This window comes from Schistocerca piceifrons, chromosome 1, assembly GCF_021461385.2.
Source record: "Schistocerca piceifrons isolate TAMUIC-IGC-003096 chromosome 1, iqSchPice1.1, whole genome shotgun sequence".
Classification (NCBI taxonomy): domain Eukaryota; kingdom Metazoa; phylum Arthropoda; class Insecta; order Orthoptera; family Acrididae; genus Schistocerca; species Schistocerca piceifrons.
In genome coordinates, this window is record NC_060138.1 from 645,870,410 (window position 1) to 645,891,427 (window position 21,018).

At 41.4% G+C, this 21,018-nt stretch overlaps 1 protein-coding gene across 1 annotated transcript in view; it reads left to right on the plus strand.

The window, feature by feature from the left end:
* Positions 1-21,018, plus strand: part of LOC124792201 (ionotropic receptor 25a) — a 436,300-nt gene that overhangs the window by 157,796 nt on the left and 257,486 nt on the right. Inside the window, exon 9 of the mRNA XM_047257921.1 lies at positions 3,969-4,181. Coding sequence (XP_047113877.1) covers positions 3,969-4,181 — 213 coding nt within the window. The remainder of the gene's footprint in view (positions 1-3,968; positions 4,182-21,018) is intronic.

Below are 21,018 nucleotides of genomic sequence, written 5' to 3' on the forward strand. Positions count from 1 at the left end.
ACCTCCCTTGTAAATTTTATGTTTGGATGTACACCATTCAAATGTTTGACGAACTGCCGCAGCGTGTCACTGCCATGTGGCCAGATTAAAAAAGTGTCATTGACGTATCTATAGAAGCATGATGGGCAGAGGTGAGCACTGCTCAACGCTCATTCTTCAAAATCCTCCATGAAAAATTCGCTATTTCTGGTGATAGTATCGAACTCATGGCTGTTCCATCCATCATTTCATAATAATTTCCACTGTATAAAAGTAATTGGTCATCGAGGTATGCCAGAACAACTTCAAAATTTCTGAGGAATAATGAGCAGCCAACAGTTGTAATGTGTCATCCACAGGTACTTAAGTAAACAGAGAAACCACATCGAGGCTGACCATGATATCATTTGGGCCTAACTTCATCTGTTTTATGATATCAACAAACATTTTTGAATTCTTAATATGATGTGGGCAGTGACCAACTATAGGCGCCAACAATTTAGTCAAGTGTTTTGCAAGCCTGTTCATAGGAGATCCAATAGTGCTAACAATTGGTCTCAACTGGATGTTCTTCTTTTGAACCTTTGGCCAACCACACAATCTTGGTGGCCTAGGTGCTCTCGGTCATAAGTTTTTCATCAGTTTGTCGGAGAGGCCAGAGTTTTTTAGTAGCTCCCTTATCTTCCTGCTGAGCGCTGATGTGGTATCCTGTCTGAGAATCCGATATGTGCTATCCTCCAGTAACAATCCAACTTTCTTGTGGTAATCTGTAGCATTGAGGATTACCATGGCGTTCCCCTTGTCAGCAGGTAAAACAACTAGGTCTTCATCCTTCTGCAACAATTTCAGTCCTTGTCTCTCCTCTCTGCTGATGTTTGACTTAGGCGGCTTGGATGTCACTAAAATCCAGCTAACAGTAAGCCTTACGTCATCCGCTGATTCTTGAGGAAGATGATGAACTGCTTGTTCCACTCCACTAATAATCTCAACCACAGGTAACTTACGTGGAGCTGGGGTGAAGTTCAATCCTTTACTGAGAGCCGAGATGGTAGCGTCATCAAGTTTCTTGTCAGAGAAGTTGATAACAGTGTGCTGAATGCCGTTGGACCCAATAGTTCCTTGGTCACAGTTAAGCCGCTCATATTTATCGGCCTGTTTCGCCCTAGTCCTGCTTAAATTGGCTCGTTGGTGTGCAGCCAAAGTCATATCCACCCATTCTCAATCCAATGGTGAGAGGACTCCAGCCAGAAATAAATAGCAACTAAATATGAGGTGAGTATGCAGTGGACTTGGTAGTTAGCGATAAAACAGATAATTTGATTATGTCAATTCCATAAAACTACTTTGTTCATCTACACTCAGAATGATCTTTCTACTTTGATTTTATCTTTAACTAGATGTGGCTGATCTCAATTTTAAAACTACATTGTATACTTGCATAGTAAGTGCCTAAGCTTTAAAGATCTTTAAGCTTCTTGGAAAAATCAGTGTGTCTCATTAATCATTTTCAGTGTCATGTTGGTCATAAGATGAGCTTACATATATAATGTGTAGGCTTTTGCTGTGTATTGTATTTGTGCACATTCATTAACTGACTGACATCATTCCACCCTTGTTTCAGGTGTATAATTTGTATTTGTTTCTTTCCTGATAATAATATATTGCATGTTTGTTTCATGAAATCATTAATCTAATTGTGTAACCTGATGGAAAATATTTTAGTTGTAACCATTTAATATTAAATCAGTAGGTTTCTAAGAACTGAAAGATATGTAACAAATTGGTTTACCAATGTTCTTGCAAATATTTTACCAACAGCTAAACTTTCAGATAAATAAAGTTACGGCATTGTCATATACATTTAGATCAGAAGGCATCAGTTCGTCAAAATGTCTTCTAAAATCACCAGTAACAATTTTTACATTTTCCTCAAGAATTAACCCTGTGCTCACAACAAAAGTGAGAAAGTGTCTGATAAATTACCAAGTTAATTCATTGCTTTCTGTTCTCTTTAAATCACATGCCAAACTGAAGCAGCGATGTTCAATTTCCTACAAAGATTGCAAAATTCCAGTTAATAAAGACATCCTGGGAATCATATATAGTGCTTGCTTGACATTTATCTTTATTCTTCATTCTTTTCATGGCTGTCTTATTTTTTGACACAATAGTGTGCTACTTGTTTTTGAGATGATATTCGAGGTTAATTTATTTACCCTTATCACATTGTTGGTGAAAATGATGAAAACAGGACATAATGTTTAAACTATTGCATTCACTCCATTTTTGTAGCTATATATTTATTTATATCTTCACAAGAAACAATGATACTGATAATCAATTGGCAATACATTAATGACAACAACCAATGACTGATTGATCATTTTGCTACACCAAATTGGTTTCAGCAGGGTCCCTCTTCTGCATCTTACAGTGTTTTCTTGTTTATTTCAATTAATTTTCTCTTTAATTTTTCAATTTTTTAAGAAAGTGAAAAATGTGCAGAACTGTCTGTAATAGGAAGCTTGCATGGTGATGTAAACAGTTTGGAAAACTGCATTTGAGGCATTTTATTTATTTTACCCTGTGTGCTAAACACCAAACATGCTCTCAAGTTTTTACAGCATGTTTTGTCTATAAACAAGATACCATAATGTAGCAGGATAGAACCAAACAATTTATACACCTGATGAGTGTATTCTGTTTGTAGTTTAGAAGGTGTGGAAGAAGCTAGTGGCAATTTGAAGCTTCGAGCCAGTAACAGTATTCAAAATGTACTCAGTTACCACAAATGTAAATGAAAGGTTTGCAAATGGCTGGGATCTAAGTTCAATCTCAGTTTAACACACACTTTTAACTTATTGCTCAACGTAATACATGCCTCACTGGAGAAAAAATGTGCCACATAAGTAAGATTCAACAGAGTGTACTTGGGTCAAAGCCTCTGCTATATTCTTTCTTCCAGGGCTGCTAGTTCTACAGCATTGTGGAAGGAAGCCTACGAAGTTTAGAAGGTACGGAGAGGGACTAGAGTCAAGTCCATGAGATGTGCTTGTACAGCTGGGATCTGTGTTTGAGTCCAGATGTGACACATTTATATTATGTCACATTTGATCATTCTATAATATGATTCCATTTATGTCATCCATTTTTGTTGCATAGTTCATTAATCATGGAGGCCATTTGTAGTATATTATTACATTCATCTTCATGTATATATGTACAAATACAGTGCAATTCTCAGAATTTGTTTATAAAGAATTTCATGATGTAACAGTGTGATGAAAAATATGATTTCAAAGTAATAACACCATGTTTATATGGTTTGGTGATCTAATCAAAGTGACTACTGCAATTTATTTCTGGAGAATGTACTTTGTTTTTGAATGCATATGTGATACTTATTGTTATATAAGTACTGTATCATATGTGGCTTAGATTAAAAGCACCATGATCATGTTTCTCAATGAATAATAACAGGTTTCATTCTTGCAAGGGCAACAATTCCATAAATTTTCTCCGACATTTTTCTCTGAAAGTAAATATGAGGTGGAATCCAAAATTTTCGGGACTGGTGCTGCCATCTGGAAAGTAGGACTAGTAGATCTTTGCACTGCAAGGTAGTGAGAGCTTCATATCTGATGAGTCAGTGTGTGGAATGGCATTCAGCTGGGGGGGGGGGGGGGGGGCGTGGACGTGTTATAAGAAAACTGTGTGTGATGTCTCCATGATTAATTTCTGTTTTAAAAATGAAAGCATTCACGAGTGGCATGTTTTTTTCTTTAATGATGAAAATTTCTTCTAGATTTTTTTACAGATAGTTATTGATATTTCACTATATCACCTCTGAAACATTTAACAGTTACAACATTTACAAACAGAACACTGATTCATGGGAGTTGTTTCAATTTTGTTATGTTTTTATGAACACAAAGTTGTATGACACCCACTGTCTGAAACTTACAATGAATTACCTGTTAATTTTTCAGATTTCAATGCAGAATTCAGGAGCTTATGGTCAAATAACATTGTCTTCTAATGGACATAGCCATATGCAATTTAATATGACAGCTCTTAATGTGAGTTTGAGTGACAATACTGCTACAGAAGTGGGCACATGGGCTGCAGATTTGGATTCACCATTCATTACGAAAGTCAAACCCTCAGTGCCAGTTACGCAGTACACTGTTGTTGTGGCACTTGTGAGTATATTCATTAACAGATATCTTGACCCCCCTCCCTTTCTCTCTGTCCACCCCCCCCCCCCCCCCCGTCATGCCATCCCTTCCCTATGTCCCCCCCCCCCCCAATCTCTCTCTCTCTCTCTCTCTCTCTCTCTCTCTCTCTCTCTCTCTTCCCCTCCCCCTCCCCCTCCCTGTCTCTCTCCCTCCCTTTTTTTTATTAACAAGTTTACTTAAACAGCATGTCTGCATGTTGTTTGCAGAGCAATGTTTCAAGGGTGTGGAGTTGGGGAGACTGATATGTATTGTCTTTGCATCTATGATAAGCAAAGTGATTAAAACGATAACACTAACATAGCATTTTAGACTGTTGTATTATAATCTTTGGGGCTCCAGAAAATTTGTATATGCACATCTAAGGTACTAAACACTTCCTTCACTGTCCACCATCCCCACTCCTTTACCTCCTCAATTCTTACTCATCACTGTTGAAGCCATCTCCCTATACTCCAACATCCTTCAAGCCCATGACCTTGCCACTATCATACACTACCTCTTCTAAGGTCCTTCAGTCTCCAAACCCACCACCTCATTCCTCATACACATTACCACCCATATACTGACACATTAGTTCTTCTCCTTTGAGGGGAAGGTACATAAAGAAATCCACAGCACACCATGGGCATTGAGTTGGCACCGTTTTATGTCAACCTACTTTGTCAACCAATTTGTGAGTCACTCAGAGGGAACTTTCCTAATCTCCCAAAACCCTAAACTCCTTGTCTGATTCAGATTCATTGATGTTATCTTCACGATCTGGACCATATCCTCATTCCTTCACAACCTCAACATCTTCTCTCCCATATGTGTTACCTGGTCCTCCTCAACCCAACATGCCGCCCGCCTGCATTTAGAGCTCCATCTCCCTGATGAATCCCTCCACACCTCTGTTCACATTAAATCCACTAACCACCAATAGGAAAGAACTTGCCCCCCTTCTAACAGCCGTGTACCGCAAGTCTCTAGAGGAACGGAAGGTTCCAAATGATTGGAAAAGAGTACAGGTGGTCCCAGTCTTCAAGAAAGGTTGTCGAGCAGATGCGCAAAACTATAGACCTATATCTCTGACGTTGATCTGTTGTAGAATTTTAGAACATGTTTTTTGCTCGAGTATCATGTCGTTTTTGGAAACCCAGAATCTACTCTGTAGGAAACTTCCTGGCAGATTAAAACTGTGTGCCCAACCGAGACTCGAACTCGGGACCTTTGCCTTTCGCGGGCAAGTGCTCTACCATATGAGTTACCGAAGCATGACTCACGCCCGGTACTCACAGCTTTACTTCTGCCAGTATCTCGTCTCCTACCTTCCTACTCTGTAGGAATCAACATGGATTCCAGAAACAGCAATCGTGTGAGATCCAACTCGCTTTATTTGTTCATGAGACCTAGAAAATATTAGATACAGGCTCCCAGGTAGATGCCATTTTCCTTGACTTCCGGAAGGCATTCGATACAGTTCCACACTGTTGCCTGATAAACAAAGTAAGAGCCTACGGAATATCAGACCAGCTGTGTGGCTGGATTGAAGAGTTTTTAGCAAACAGAACACAGCATGTTGTTATCAATGGAGAGATGTCTACAGACGTTAAAGTAACGTCTGGCGTGCCACAGGGGAGTGTTATGGGACCATTGCTTTTCACAATATATATAAATGACTTAGTAGATAGTGTCGGAAGTTCCATGCGGCTTTTCGCGGATGATGCTGTAGTATACAGAGAAGTTGCAACATTAGAAAATTGTAGCAAAATGCAGGAAGATCTGCAGCGGATAGGCACTTGGTGCAGGGAGTGGCAACTGACCCTTAACATAGCCAAATGTAATGTATTGCGAATACATAGAAAGAAGGATCCTTTATTGTATGATTATTTGATAGCGGAACAAACACTGGTAGCAGTTACTTCTGTAAAATATCTTGGAGTATGCATGCGGAACGATTTGAAGTGGAATGATCATATAAAATTAATTGTTGGTAAGGCGGGTGCCAGGTTGAGATTCATTGGGAGAGTCCTTAGAAAATGTAGTCCATCAACAAAGGAGGTGGCTTACAAAACACTCGTTCAACCTATACTTGAGTATGGCTCATCAGTGTGGGATCTGTACCAGAGAAGATGCAAAGAAGAGTGGCACGTTTCGTCACAGGGTTATTTGGTAACCGTGATAGTGTTACGGAGATGTTTAGCAAACTCAAGTGGCAGACGCTGCAAGAGAGGCGCTCTGCATCGCGGTGTAGCTTGCTCGCCAGGTTTTGAGAGGGTGCGTTTCTGGATGAGGTATCGAATATATTGCTTCCCCCTACTTATACCTCGCGAGGAGATCACGATTGTAAAATTAGAGAGATTCGAGCGTGCATGGAGGCTTTCAGACAGTCGTTCTTCCCGCGAACCATACGCGACTGGAACAGAATGACAGTGGCACAATATGACAGTGGCACGTAAAGTGCCTTCTGCCACACACCATTGGGTGGCTAGCGGAGTATAAATGTAGATGTAGATGTAGATGTAGATGTAGATGTAGGTCTGCATTTTATCAGCTTTAAACCCTCCCACACCAAAAAGATCCCTCCTGTGTTGCCTGACCACCCATGCACAGTGTATCTGCAATGACAAGAACTCCCTTTCCCAGGTGAGGACCTTAATAATCAGTCACTACCCCATAAACCTGGTCCACAAGTAAATTTTCTACGCTGTATCCTCACACATTGCTAATCCATCCACCACCCCCAAGAATCAGATCCTATCCAGGGTTTTTATTATCTATCATCATGCTGTGAAACAAGGGCCATCTTTCCCAAGACACTTCCCACCCCTCCTAAAGTGGTATTGTGTTGCCCGCCCAACCTAAACAACATCCTAGTCCATGCCTAAACCACTGCCAATCCCAACTGCTTGCCACAGGGATCATATCCCGGTGGTAGATCCAGGTCCAAGACCTGCCTAACCCACTCTCCCAGTACTTCCTACTCCAGTCCAGTCATAGGCGCCTCTACCCGCCAGTGAAAGCAGCTATGTCATTTACCAGCTCTGCTGAAACCAACACACAGCTTTTTGTTTTGGTATGGTAACAACCAGCTGTCCACCAGAGTGAATAGTCACTGCCAAACTGTGACTAAGAACAAATTTGACCACACTGTGGCACAACATGCAACAGAGCACAAAATGTTCTATTTCAATGGTTGCTTCACAACCTGTGCCATCTGGCTCCTTCCCTCTATCACCAGTTTTTGTGAACTACATAGAAGGGAGTTATCCTTGTAACAAATTCTCCGCACCTGTAAGTCTCCTGGCCTCAGTCTCCATTATCCCACTGTCTTCACACCATCCACATAACAGATTCCCCTTCCTCTGTCCTGTCAGCCCCTCTCACTTCATGTCTCCTTGTCACCTTCATCATGTGCCATTCCCTACCAGTGCTGATACCCGTGCATCATATGCCTAGCCCGTGCACCTGCCACACCTTCATGTTGTATTCCCAGCCAGCAAACTGGCTGCGTCTCTCTGAGTTGCTAGCTACTCACCCAAAATCCTTCTTTCTGCCTCTTCTTGCCTCCACCCACACCACCTGATACAATCCCCACACCATCAATCCACCTGCTGAGCATTGTGTGTCTAGCCAGCACCATGTAGTGGCCCAGGCGTGTGTTGTGTGTGTGTGTGTGTGTGTGTGTGTGTGTGTGTGTATGTATGTTTGTTTATGTACCCTAGTTAGAGGAAGGATCTATTCCAAATTCTATTAAGTTTTCATTTTCTTTCCTGTGTGCCTGTCAACAACTGTACACCTTCCATATTTGGTGAGTAGCCACCTTTATTCTTAAATTATTTAATTTGTACCAGAACTTTCCTACAATATCTTAACTAACTTGTCTATCAATTCCTTGGGATATTGAATATAAATAGCAAATCTCAAATATATTCACTTTAAACTGAAAAATTGCTCCAGTTTATGTACAAGAACTTTTTAAATACATTCTAGTACTAATATTATCTATGTCCTTACTTATCACTACCATGTACTAAGAAATGAAATGTCATTAGCTATGTGACAGGAGTATCTTGTCCAAGATATTTGCTTCACATGTATAGGACTGTTTCATAAATGTCCAAAATTTTATTTACGATATGCATGAACTCTGTCATGCATGAATAATCTGTGTCAATGCACAATATGGGCCACGTGAAGTACTGGTAACTGGCCTTCTGAGGAATGGAAGTATTGGCTGTGACACAATGAATTCATACACAAAGGAATTACATAAGTTGGCAGTGAGTGGGCATTGATTTAAATCAACAGGGAAGTTGAAAATTTGTGTCAGACTAGAATTTGAACCTGGATCTTCTGCTTAGTAGGCAGTTGCTCTGACTATTGAGCCATCCAGATGTATTGATCGTTACAACTGCATAGACTTCCCTACCATGCCTCCCATCACACCCAAATTCTCAACTTACCCACACACTACAAACGTAGTGCCCCTTGCCCCTTATCCTCAATACCTGCAGAATTTCACTGATTCCTGTAAGAGTCTGAGTTTGTTGTGCATATGCACTTAAGAGCTGTCTGGCCATCCTCACCTTAATTATATAGTGAAGAGCCAAAGAAACTGATACACTTGCCTATCAGGTAGGGCCCCACAAGCATGCAGAAGTGCCACAACATGATGTGGCATGGCCTTGACTAATGTCTGAAGTGGTGTTAGAGGGAACTGACACCATGAATCCTACATGACTGTCCATAAATTCATAAGAGTATGAGGGGGAGGAGATCTCTTCTGAATAGCACGTTGCAAGGCATCCAAGAAATGCTCAGTAATGTTCATGTCTGGGGGGGGGGGGGGGGGGGGGTTGGTGGCCAGAGAAAGCGTTTAAACTCAGAAGAGTGTTGTGGCTACGAAGGCTTTCCTGGCGTAATAATTGATAATATTCTTCTCGGGTATGCAGCCGGATCATAACGTCTTCATGACACAATATTTCCGCGGTCCATCTGGCCGCCATCTTCAGGTGAGAGTGCTGGTGCACGAACTCACCGGAACTGACTTCCTAGCGCAAGCTGCGGCCCCTATATAGGGCAGCAGAAGACCCACAACACATGCGCGAGAAGGTGCCGTAACTGCCCTCTAGCGCAGTAAACATACCGCGCCGCCAATGGTGGAAATAGGCGAAATCGAGATATCGCTGTCAAACATTAAAAAAGCTCTTCACCGCCTCCTAGATCATTTTAATTCCCTGCATCCTAGCATCAAGTTTACCATGGAGGTGGAAAGTGATGGGAAGCTTCTGTTTCTGGATGCTCTTGTGTACAGAAAGGATGATGGGACACTGGGACACAGTGTTTATCGAAAGCCTACGCACACGGACCGTTACCTGCATGCTTCTAGCTGTCATCCACCGTTCCAGCGTACGGGGGTCCTGCGGACGTTGGCGAGAAGAGCTTATGCCATTTCAGATGGAGAAAGCTTGACACAAGAATTGGACCATCTTAAGGTTGTGTTCAAGCAGAATGGCTATACAGATAAACAGATCCATCGTGCTTTCCAGTATGGACCTTCGCCTAAACCACCAGAAGATACCTGCAAATCGGTGGCCTTTCTGCCTTTTGCTGGGAGGATTTCCTCGAAGATAGGAAGAATTCTGAAAAGATACCATATCAAAAGTATTTTTCGTCTGCCAGCCAAGATTGAGCGCTCCTTGGCTCTGTAAACGATGACCTGTGTTTGAGGAAGCCCGGTGTATACAAGATCCCTTGCCACTGTGGGAAGGCTTATATTGGGCAGACAATCCGGACCATTCAGGACCGATGTGTTGAGCATCAGCGGCACACACGGCTGCTTCAACCTGAGAAATCTGCAGTGGCGGAGCACTGTCTCACCGAAGGACACAGAATGCTCTATGACAAGACACAAATGGTTGCCCCTGCATCTCGCTATTGGGACTGTGTTTTAAAACAATCCATAGAGATTCGTATATCTGACAATCTTCTTAATAGAGACAAGGACTATCTTTTAAGTAAGACTTGGGACCCGCTGTTATCTGACATCAAAAAACAACGGTCTGTGTTTCGATCGTCGGAATAAATTCTTTTTTTTTTTAATGTTTGACAGCGATATCTCGATTTCGCCTATTTCCACCACTGGCGGCGCGGTATGTTTACTGCGCTAGAGGGCAGTTACAGCACCTTCTCGCGCATGCATTGTGGGTCTTCTGCTGGCCTATATAGGGGCCGCAGCTCGCGCTAGGAAGTCAGTTCCGGCGAGTTCGTGCACCAGCACTCTCACCTGACGATGGCGGCCAGATGGACCGCGGAAATATTGTGTCATGAAGACGTTATGATCCGACTGCATACCCGAGAAGAATATTATCAATTATTACGCCGGGAAAGCCTTCGTAGCCACATCAGAAGCCTCTACGGGGAGGAGATGGTGGAACGTGTGAAGAAGTTTGATAAACTTCGTAAGAAGAAAGGCAAGTTGCTGAGTGCCCTCGCCTTTTTGCTGAGATGCCGCGATGGTAGAGTAATACCTAAGTTTGCTAGATTTGTGCATTTTATTGATACGAAAACGGCCAACAACATCAAGAAGCGTGCCAGTTTCGCCTTAGTCAAGGAGTGCATTCGCTTCACTCGAAGACAACTGGATCTCATATCCAAGGATTTACTTTTCTTGCACTTGGAGTTATCGTCGCTGCTGTCAGACGCATCCTGGGAATGGGTGGATAGTTCTTCTTGGGCACTATCAGATTGGACGCATAGGAGTGCCGTCATGAAACAGTCTTCGAAGTTTCAACGGCTTTCTTCTCAACCCACGACATCTGAGGACGACACCCGTCGATGGACAGTGATTAACCTCACGAGTAAAGAACTGGACGACGCCATGCTGTCAGTGTTGGAGAAAGGCCTGAATTTTGCCCCTACACCGAGGAATGTGCCTATCACCGAAATCATCTGCGCAGTCGAACAAGCAGTGTCCAGCTTTTTGGAGGACCAAGCTGAAGAGATTAGGAAAGAGGTCTCACATACATTGCGGTGGGCGCTGCCTCCACGGAGTAACATCTCCTCTCTCGAAAGGGCAGCCATCCAGTCCATTAGAGAAGTTGAAGATCTGATAGTTCTACCAGCAGACAAAGGCAACGCAACGGTTCTTCTGTCACGTGATGACTATCTGGGAAAGATGGACCGCTTACTTGAGGACTCAGCATACAGAACATTGCAGGACGACCCAACTGAACGGATAAAATGGAAGACGCTTTCACTGCTGAAGAAGAGTTCTTTACCTGACGACATTCTTAAAAAACTTCGTCCTGGTGCTGCCGTGCCACCGAGATTATACGGTCTACCCAAGATTCATAAGAAAGGGGTCCTGCTTTGTCTGATTGTGAGTAATTTGGGTGCTCCTACCTACAATCTAGCCAAGTACTTAGCATCTGTTCTTGGCCCTCACGTCGGTAAATGCGAACATCACATTTCCAATTCTATGGTGTTTATTCAGAGATTGAAGTCCTTGTCTCTTAGTCCCTCAGATTTACTTGTGAGCTTTGATGTCGTGTCGCTTTTTACCCGGGTTCCTCTGGAAGAATCCTTGCAATTAATTGGTGTGAAACTGGATGAGGAAACAACCACGCTTTGTCGCCACATGCTGATGTCGACGTACTTTTTATTTAATGACAAATATTTTGAACAGACTGACAGAGTGGCTATGGGGAGCCCATTGTCCCCAATAGTCGCCAATCTTTTTATGGAAGACTTTGAAGACATGTCGCTGAAGACGGCGTCCTTAAAACCAACTTGTTTTTGGAGGTACGTTGACGATACGTTTATGGTGTGGCCTCATGGGAGAGAAGCTCTTGACCGCCTCCTAGATCATTTTAATTCCCTGCATCCTAGCATCAAGTTTACCATGGAGGTGGAAAGTGATGGGAAGCTTCCGTTTCTGGATGCTCTTGTGTACAGAAAGGATGATGGGACACTGGGACACAGTGTTTATCGAAAGCCTATGCACACGGACCGTTACCTGCATGCTTCTAGCTGTCATCCATCGTTCCAGCATACGGGGGTCCTGCGGACGTTGGCGATAAGAGCTTATGCCATTTCAGATGGAGAAAGCTTGACACAAGAATTGGACCATCTTAAGGTTGTGTTCAAGCAGAATGGCTATACAGATAAACAGATCCGTCGTGCTTTCCAATATGGACCTTCGCCTAAACCACCAGAAGATACCTGCAAATCGGTGGCCTTTCTGCCTTTTGCTGGGAGCATTTCCTCGAAGATAGGAAGAATTCTGAAAAGATACCATATCAAAAGTATTTTTCATCCGCCAGCCAAGATTAGAGCGCTCCTTGGCTCTGTAAACGATGACCTGGGTTTGAGGAAGCCCGGTGTATACAAGATCCCTTGCCACTGTGGGAAGGCTTATATTGGGCAGACAATCCGGACCATTCAGGACCGATGTGTTGAGCATCAGCGGCACACACGGCTGCTTCAACCTGAGAAATCTGCAGTGGCGGAGCACTGTCTCACCGAAGGACACAGAATGCTCTATGACAAGACACAAATGGTTGCCCCTGCATCTCGCTATTGGGACTGTGTTTTAAAACAATCCATAGAGATTCGTATATCTGACAATCTTCTTAATAGAGACAAGAGCTATCTTTTAAGTAAGACTTGGGACCCGCTGTTATCTGACATCAAAAAACAATGGTCTGTGTTTCGATCGTCGGAATAAATTTTTTTTTTTTTTTAATGTTTGACAGCGATATCTCGATTTCGCCTATTTCCACCACTGGCGGCGCGGTATGCTTACTGCGCTAGAGGGCAGTTACGGCACCTTCTCGCGCATGCGTTGTGGGTCTTCTGCTGGCCTATATAGGGGCCGCAGCTTGCGCTAGGAAGTCAGTTCCGGCGAGTTCGTGCACCAGCACTCTCACCTGAAGGTGGCGGCCAGATGGACCGCGGAAATATTGTGTCATGAAGATGTTATGATCCGGCTGCATACCCGAGAATAATATTATCAGAAGAGTGTTCCTGGGCATTTTGTAGCAATTCTGGATGTGTGGGGTGTCGCACTGTCCTGCTGGAATTGCCCAAGTCCATTGGAATGCACAATGGGCATGAACGGATGCAGGTGATCAGAGAGGATGCTTATGTATGTGTCACCTGTGAGAGTTGTATCTAGACATCACAGGGGTCCCATATCTCTCCAACTGCACATGCCCCACATGCCTCCACCAACTTGAACAGTCCTCTACTGACATACAGGGTCCATGGATTCATGAGGTTGTCTCCATACCCATACACGCCAATCCACTCAATGAAATCTGAAACAAAATAGGCAACATGTTTCCAGTCATTAACAGTCCAGTGTTGGTGCTGCCAGGCCCAAGCAAGGCATAAAGCTTTGTGTCATGCAGTCACCAAGGGTACACAAGTGGGCCTTCAGCTCTCAAAGCCCATATTGATAATGTTTCATTGAATGGTTTGCACACTGACACTTGCTGATCAGCCAGCATTGAAATCTGCAGAAATTTACAGAAGGATTACACTTCTGTCATAGTGAATGATTCGTTTCAGTCGTTGTTGGTCCTGTTCTTGCAGGTTCCTTTTCTGGCCACAGCAATGTTGGAGATTTGATGTTTTACCGGATTCCCAATATTCACAGTACACTCGTAAAATGGTCATATGGGAAAATCCCCACTTCATCACTACCTTGAAGATGCTGTGTCTCATCGCTCTTGTGCTGACTATAGCACCACATTCAAACTAACTTAAATCTACCATTTTATCAACAGTAACTGATCCAACAACTACGCCAGACACTCTTATATAGGTGTTGCTGACTGCAGTGCCATATTCTGCCTGTGTGGATATCACTGTATTTGAATACACATGCCTATACCAATTTCTTTGGTGCTTCAGTGTATATAAGTGGTGTCTGTTCTTTCGGGCAATGATTTAAATTGTTATCTTCCGCCACTGCTTCCACTCCTTGAAACTTCTAAAATGCTCATTTCCCATTAAATGTTCAAAAAACACTATTTGTAAATAGTTAAAGTTACACTATTCTCACAAAATTTCCACATTTTGCAAGTAAGTAAGCTATGCATCAGACTAAAAAATGGAATTTCATATTATCTACTACTGGCATCAATATGGATATACTGAATTTAAGGAACAGATTTTTCGTAGGGGGAAAGCAGACATGTGGAAAAATGAGAGATAAGGTGATGCGTCACTCAGAACCACAGATCCACACAAAAATGCAAGTTACTGAAAATCAACAGGAAATAATTCTGGAACTCTAATATTTGTAAGGAGATTAACAAATCATCTTCATCTTAAATTTGTTTTTGTAATTCTTTTTAGGTGGCAATATCATATTTGTGTTTGTTAGAACTTCAAGTTTAACACATATATTTCGGAACGACACAACAACACATATAAGTCACAGAGTAAGTTGACAAGTAAGACATGTGTACACATTAGCATTCGAATGAGCACTGAGTCCCAGTCTAGCGGCCGCTGCTCAGCTGGCCGCTTAGGTGGCGCAGCTGCTGCATGGCTGGCAGACAGCGCCGCACGTATAGGACGCACGTAATTGCGCGGCGGCACTTTGAATGATCGGCGAGTCACAACAGTGTTATGCATTAAAGATGACCAGAAAATGTCCTGTAGGCACCAAATCTGCAATTTCTTCCTGAAAAGTCTTTTCTATCTTACCAAGTGTGCATAAAGCTCAGATTTAATTTGGAAAGTATTCTGTTTATTGCTACTAATTGTAGAGGAGAACATATTATAACATGTGAATGTAAGATTTTGAAGGTATCCGACGCAATTTTGTATTAATACTAGGAGATGTTGCTGTGTTTCATGTTCATTTCCAGAGATGTCAATGAGTATATTGATTTCATCTCTGTGCCATATAACTGTTGAGAGCAAAGATCAGTGCATCAAGATTCTAGAAAAAGAATCCTTTAAAACAATTTTATGGAACTCAAAATCTGCTATGACGGAAAAAGTCCAATCAAAATGGAACTGCTGGCAAATATTGATTCAGATAGTCATTAAAATGATATCTCTCAGAATTAAGTTTCTTCAGTCTACAGTACAGACCAAAGAAATATGAAGGAGCAAAAGAATTTAGTAATTAATTAAGGAAGTTATCTAGTGCCACATAGTAAGAAAGCACAAAATAGAATTCACCAATTAATGTAAACAGAAAAAGGTAGATGTGTCTTACATACCTTCCATGACACTGAGTCCTGTGTGACTTTCATAATTAATTGCTGATCAGTTCTATTTATATTTTCTAGTTTTTTCTCATGTGAATGAACATATGGTTTCAAATTTAGCAATGTTGTGACTTCACATTTGTGCCTCTGCCTACAGCTTTGTAATATCTAGAAAGACTTTCTTCTTGTATAATAATGCAATAATTTATCTGGACCTGTTATTTTATAAAAGAATATCAGCCAGGCATTTTTTTTATCAGCCAGGCATTAAGCTTTAGAAATTAGATATTAGTCATCCTGAATAAACTGAGAATACCAATTTCATTCTCAAAAGGGTTATGTGGACTCCGTCTCCCAAAGTCCTACATCTTCCTACTTGTTCAGGCCAGTAACCTGGTACTTGCCATCACACAGGCTTACTGAAATGATCAAACAATGTATTCTATCTGTCCTGAAGTTGGTCACAATCAAAACTAAATGCTGTTCGCATTCCTACATCTACACTCTGCAAACCACCGTGAGGTTCATGGCAGAGGGTGCATCCCATTGTACCGGTTATTATGGTTTCTTCCTGTTTCATTCACATATAGAGCCTGGGAAGAATGATTGATTGTCTCTGTGCGTGCAGTAATCATTCTAATCTTATCCTAAGGTTCCGTGTGTGAGCGACACGTAGGGGGTTGTAGTATATCCCTTGAGTAATCATTTAAAGCTGGTTCTTGAAACTGTGTTAATAGACTTCCTTGGGGTAGCTTATGTCTACCATCAAGAGTTTTCATCTCTGTGACTCCCTGCCCTTTGAATTAAACAAACCTTTATACTGCCCTTCTCTGTATATGTGTAATATCCCCTGTTAGTCCTATCCAGTATGGACCCACACATCTGAGCAATATTCTAGAGTGGGTCACACAAGTGATGTGTAACCAGTCTCTTCAGTAGACTGATTGCACTTCCCCAGTATTCTACCAATAAACTAATGTCTGCTACCTGCTTTATCCAAGACGGAGCCTATGTGATAATTCCATTTTATATCTGAACAAAGTGCTACACCCAGGTATTTGTATGAGTTGCCTGATTCCAACAGTGACTCATTGATATTATAGTCATAGGATACTATGTTTTTTTCATTTTGTGAAGTGCACAATTTTACGTTTCTGAATATTTAGAGCAAGTTGCCAATCTCTGCACCATGATGAAATCTTATCACGATCTGACTGAATGTTTATGCAGCTTCTCTCAGACAGTACTTCGTCATAGGTAACTGCATCATCTGCAAAAAACCTGATTTTAGTATTAATATTTTCTGCAAGGTCATTAATATACAACATGAACAGCAAGGGTGCCAACAAACTTACCAGGAGCACACCTGAATTTTCTTCTACATCTGATGATGACTCTCCATCCAAGGTAACATACTGTGTCCTCCCTACCTAAAAGTCCTCAATCCAGTTACAAATTTCACTTGATACCCCATATGATCATTCTTTTGACAATAAGCGTAGGTGCAGTACTGAGCCAAATGCTTTTCAGAAATCAAGATACACTGCCTCTACCTGGTTGCCTTGATCCAAAGCTTTCAATGTGTTGTGTGAAAAGTGCAACTTGGGTTTCACATGACTGATGTTTTTGAAAACCATGGTGGTTGGCTTTGAGGAGGTCATTCTGTTCAAGATACTTTATTATGTTTGAGCGCAGAATATGTTCTAGAACTTTACAACAAATTGATACCAAGGATGTTGGATGGTAGTCTTGTGCATTGCTTCTACTACCTCTCTAATATACGGGTGTAACCTGTGTCCTTGCATAGCTTTTCACTGTTGTAATTTATGCTCTCAGTAGCCATTTTATCATAAATAACATAATTACTTTCTCCACACTATTTGTGTCTTGCCACAGCACTTTAAATGATAAAATAAAAATGTCAACTTCATCCCCTAAGGGCTTAACTTGGGTATACAATCTCTATTTCACCAAGAATAAGCAGTCAGACAGTTGTTTTACCTTAGCGTGATCCACGAGTGGAACGGGGGAGGGGGGAATATGACTGTGGCATGAATGGTGCCCTCCACCACACACTGCTTGGTGGCTAGTGGAGTAGATATATAGATGTAGATGTAGATTGGTCACACAGTGTCAGTCCTACATCCTTTGCCTCTGGTCAGTCTAATAACCTGCTACTTACCATCACCAAGGCTTAAAATACATCTGTCACAGTTAGTTATGATATTCTCAGCCTGTTCTGAAGTTGATTGCAACCAAATCTAAATGATACTCTTAATCCTACAATTCTGTTACCTCTTACTTAGCTTTAAATTGTTATATTTTACATTCTTAGTAGGAATTTCATTGTAATTAATGCACACTGCTCAACAAAAGTTTGGAATACTACAATAAAATGTAGTCTATGATACTATAGGTCTTATTGACCTAGGCACTTCATGAATTACTCAGTTAGAGTCCATACACTGGATGGTGATTACTGCTGGCATGCTAAGTGTCCATTTCCCAGTCATATAAACATACTGCTGCCACAACAGTAAACTGTAAGCAGTCCAGTATCAACAACAGCTTCATTCAGTTTGTGCTCAGCACTGTAGTAACATGCCACATAGTGGCATACAACACATTGATAAAGTCAGGATAGTAGCTTTCCTTTCAGCAGGTCATACACAGCAAGATGGTGATTATGTGTAACTCAAAGTGGTATGTATATAATGGAAGGAAACATTCCACGTGGGAAAAATTATATATAAAAACAAAGATGAGGTGACTTACCGAACAAAAGCGCTGGCAGGTCGATAGACACACAAACAAACACAAACATACACACACAATTCAAGCTTTCGCAACAAACTGTTGCCTCATCAGGAAAGAGGGAATGAGAGGGGAAGACGAAAGGAAGTGGGTTTTAAGGGAGAGGGTAAGGAGTCATTCCAATCCCGGGAGCGGAAAGACTTACCTTAGGGGGAAAAAAGGACAGGTATACACTCGCACACACGCACATATCCATCCACACATACAGACACAAGCAGACATATTTAAAGACCAATGGTCTTTAAATATGTCTGCTTGTGTCTGTATGTGTGGATGGATATGTGCGTGTGTGCGAGTGTATACCTGTCCTTTTTTCCCCCTAAGGTAAGTCTTTCCGCTCCCGGGATTGGAATGACTCCTTACCCTCTCCCTTAAAACCCACTTCCTTTCAAAGTGGTATGTCTAAGAGAAGATACAGAGAGATGGGAAATGTGAATGATAGACCCTGCATGCTTGTCCTCATATGACAATACCAATGCAAGATTGTTTCCTCCAACTGTCAGCTCACAGGTGCCCAACATCAGCTGCCAGAAATATTGGAAATGGCTTCTCCTGGGTGACAGGATTCATATCTCAGACCAAATAGTGTGTAGAAGATTGTAACAGGGTGGTCTTCATTCCTGAAGACTAATGAGAAGTTTTGCACTGAACCAACTGAAGTGACACAATTGAAGGATCTGGACTCTTCCACATCAACATTGGATCATTGCAGAATAGAGTAATGTCATGTCTTCTGATAAGAGCAGGATTGGTTCGCAGTTTGCGATCAGACACTGGTCGTGTTAGCAATTCGAGAAGTGCTAGATGACACCAGGAATGCTGATATGTTTAGGAAGTCCACCCACTGGGATGTGGAATGTGGAAGTGTAACATTCTGGGTGGCAATAATGATGGGACAACAGAATCCCCCCAAATTCCCATTTATAGCAATTTGACTCATCCCAGATACCGTCAAGAAGTCCTACAAATGACTGTAAGGCCCTACAGATGTGAAATCAGTGACAACTTCATCCAAGTCAATGACAATGCAAGACTATACTATATTTTAGCAATTTCTCAGTCTCTTGAAAAATGCAGCACCAACCAAATGTATTGGCCAGCACAGCCCCCAGAAATGAATGCTGTTGAGCATGCGTGGGACCCATTGAAGGTGGCCACTGACCAGCATCCTAATCAACTTGACAATCTGCAGACTCTCACTGAAGCTGCCATTGAGGAGTGAGACCTCACATCCCAAGATAAACTTGAGGGTCGCATCCAGAGGATGCTTCACAGAATGGAAGAACCCATTCTTGTGTGAGAGGACATTCTCACTACTAAAGACTGATAATCATCATAATCAGATAAAGATTTTCTCTGTTTTTGTTTACAAGATGTACACTCAGGAGAGAGCTTGCTTTGTTTTGTAATTATTTTTTTGTAACTAACCAAAATCATTGTTGTTTTCAGAAGGAATTATGTTTATTTTGCTAATAAGGTATTATACAAACCTCAATGGGTGTGCTGTAATAAATCATTGTAGTTAACTCTACGATACCCACACTTTAGTTGAGGTGTGTAAATAATTTTAGCATACTGCTTCTCTTTACTACAGTTCAAAGCTTGTATTTATTGTAATGTTGTGGATAAATTTTAGCTAAAAACAGAGTTCTAAATTTTATTTTTAATTCACATCAAAAGATAGAAACTCAATTTTGCCAGTATAAAACTATGTTTCAAAATTTTGTAGTTACACTGAAAACAAAAATAGTAGTTTGCAGAATGTAGCAACTTGCGTCAGTCCCACCCTCTGCTGGGTTTTGTCATTATACACTATAAACATCTTAAATAAATCACAGCATGGGCTTAAGAAGTGACCGATCCATAAAGATAGAAATGAAAGTTTAATCACAAACGTAAGAGGGATGTATCCAGATTATACTTAGACCTTTACAACCATAATTGTGTCCATATTAGACTTACTCTGAAACTGCTGTACTATGTCATAAGGCAGGAAGCCTCCAACTTTTCTAAAAAAATAGACATCAGTGTATACAAATAAAACATCATTGTGTTAATATTGAAAAACTGCCTACTCTGGTTATCTGAAGATAAAATTGTATTAGCTCAGGGCTTTGTACTAGGATCTCCACTCTTTATCTTGTATATAAATATAGCTTTGTGGATGCAGACATAAAAGAAATAGACTGTAATATGTTCTTGGGTATAGAAGATGACAGATTTCTGATGTGAGAAAACACACTGACAAGACCTACTATAAAGAAGTACAAATGTATTTGTGATGAAGCACAAGTTCGTACACAAGGATACCAAAACTTTACTGAAAATGGACTGTGCTTATACCATTCTACATCATCATCTTTGTTTCCCACGTCATTCCATCTTATTCAGTGCATCAGAATATGAGCTTCTGCAGCAATTATGGTCATTAAAAATGTCTGTCCTTCTTCAGTGGTGTCCCACGTATGTCCTCGTTGTTCAGTGTTAAATTAGATTTTGCCATATCCTTGCACCTTAGTCTTGTTCATCCTCTTGATCTTCTGTCTCTCATACAATAGTATTAGTAGCCTGTTAGCATCCATGCATTGCATTTGTCCATACCATCTCAGTCACTGTTAGGATATTTTGTCTTGTAGTTGTACAAGACAGTCTTTCTGACAGATACTGGGAGGAGCAGCAGATGTGCATATTAATGGAATTTTAAAACGGCAAGAGAAAACCATCAGCTCTGTAGGGATTGTAGCGTCTTTGGAATCCTGTAAAAATAAATGGAA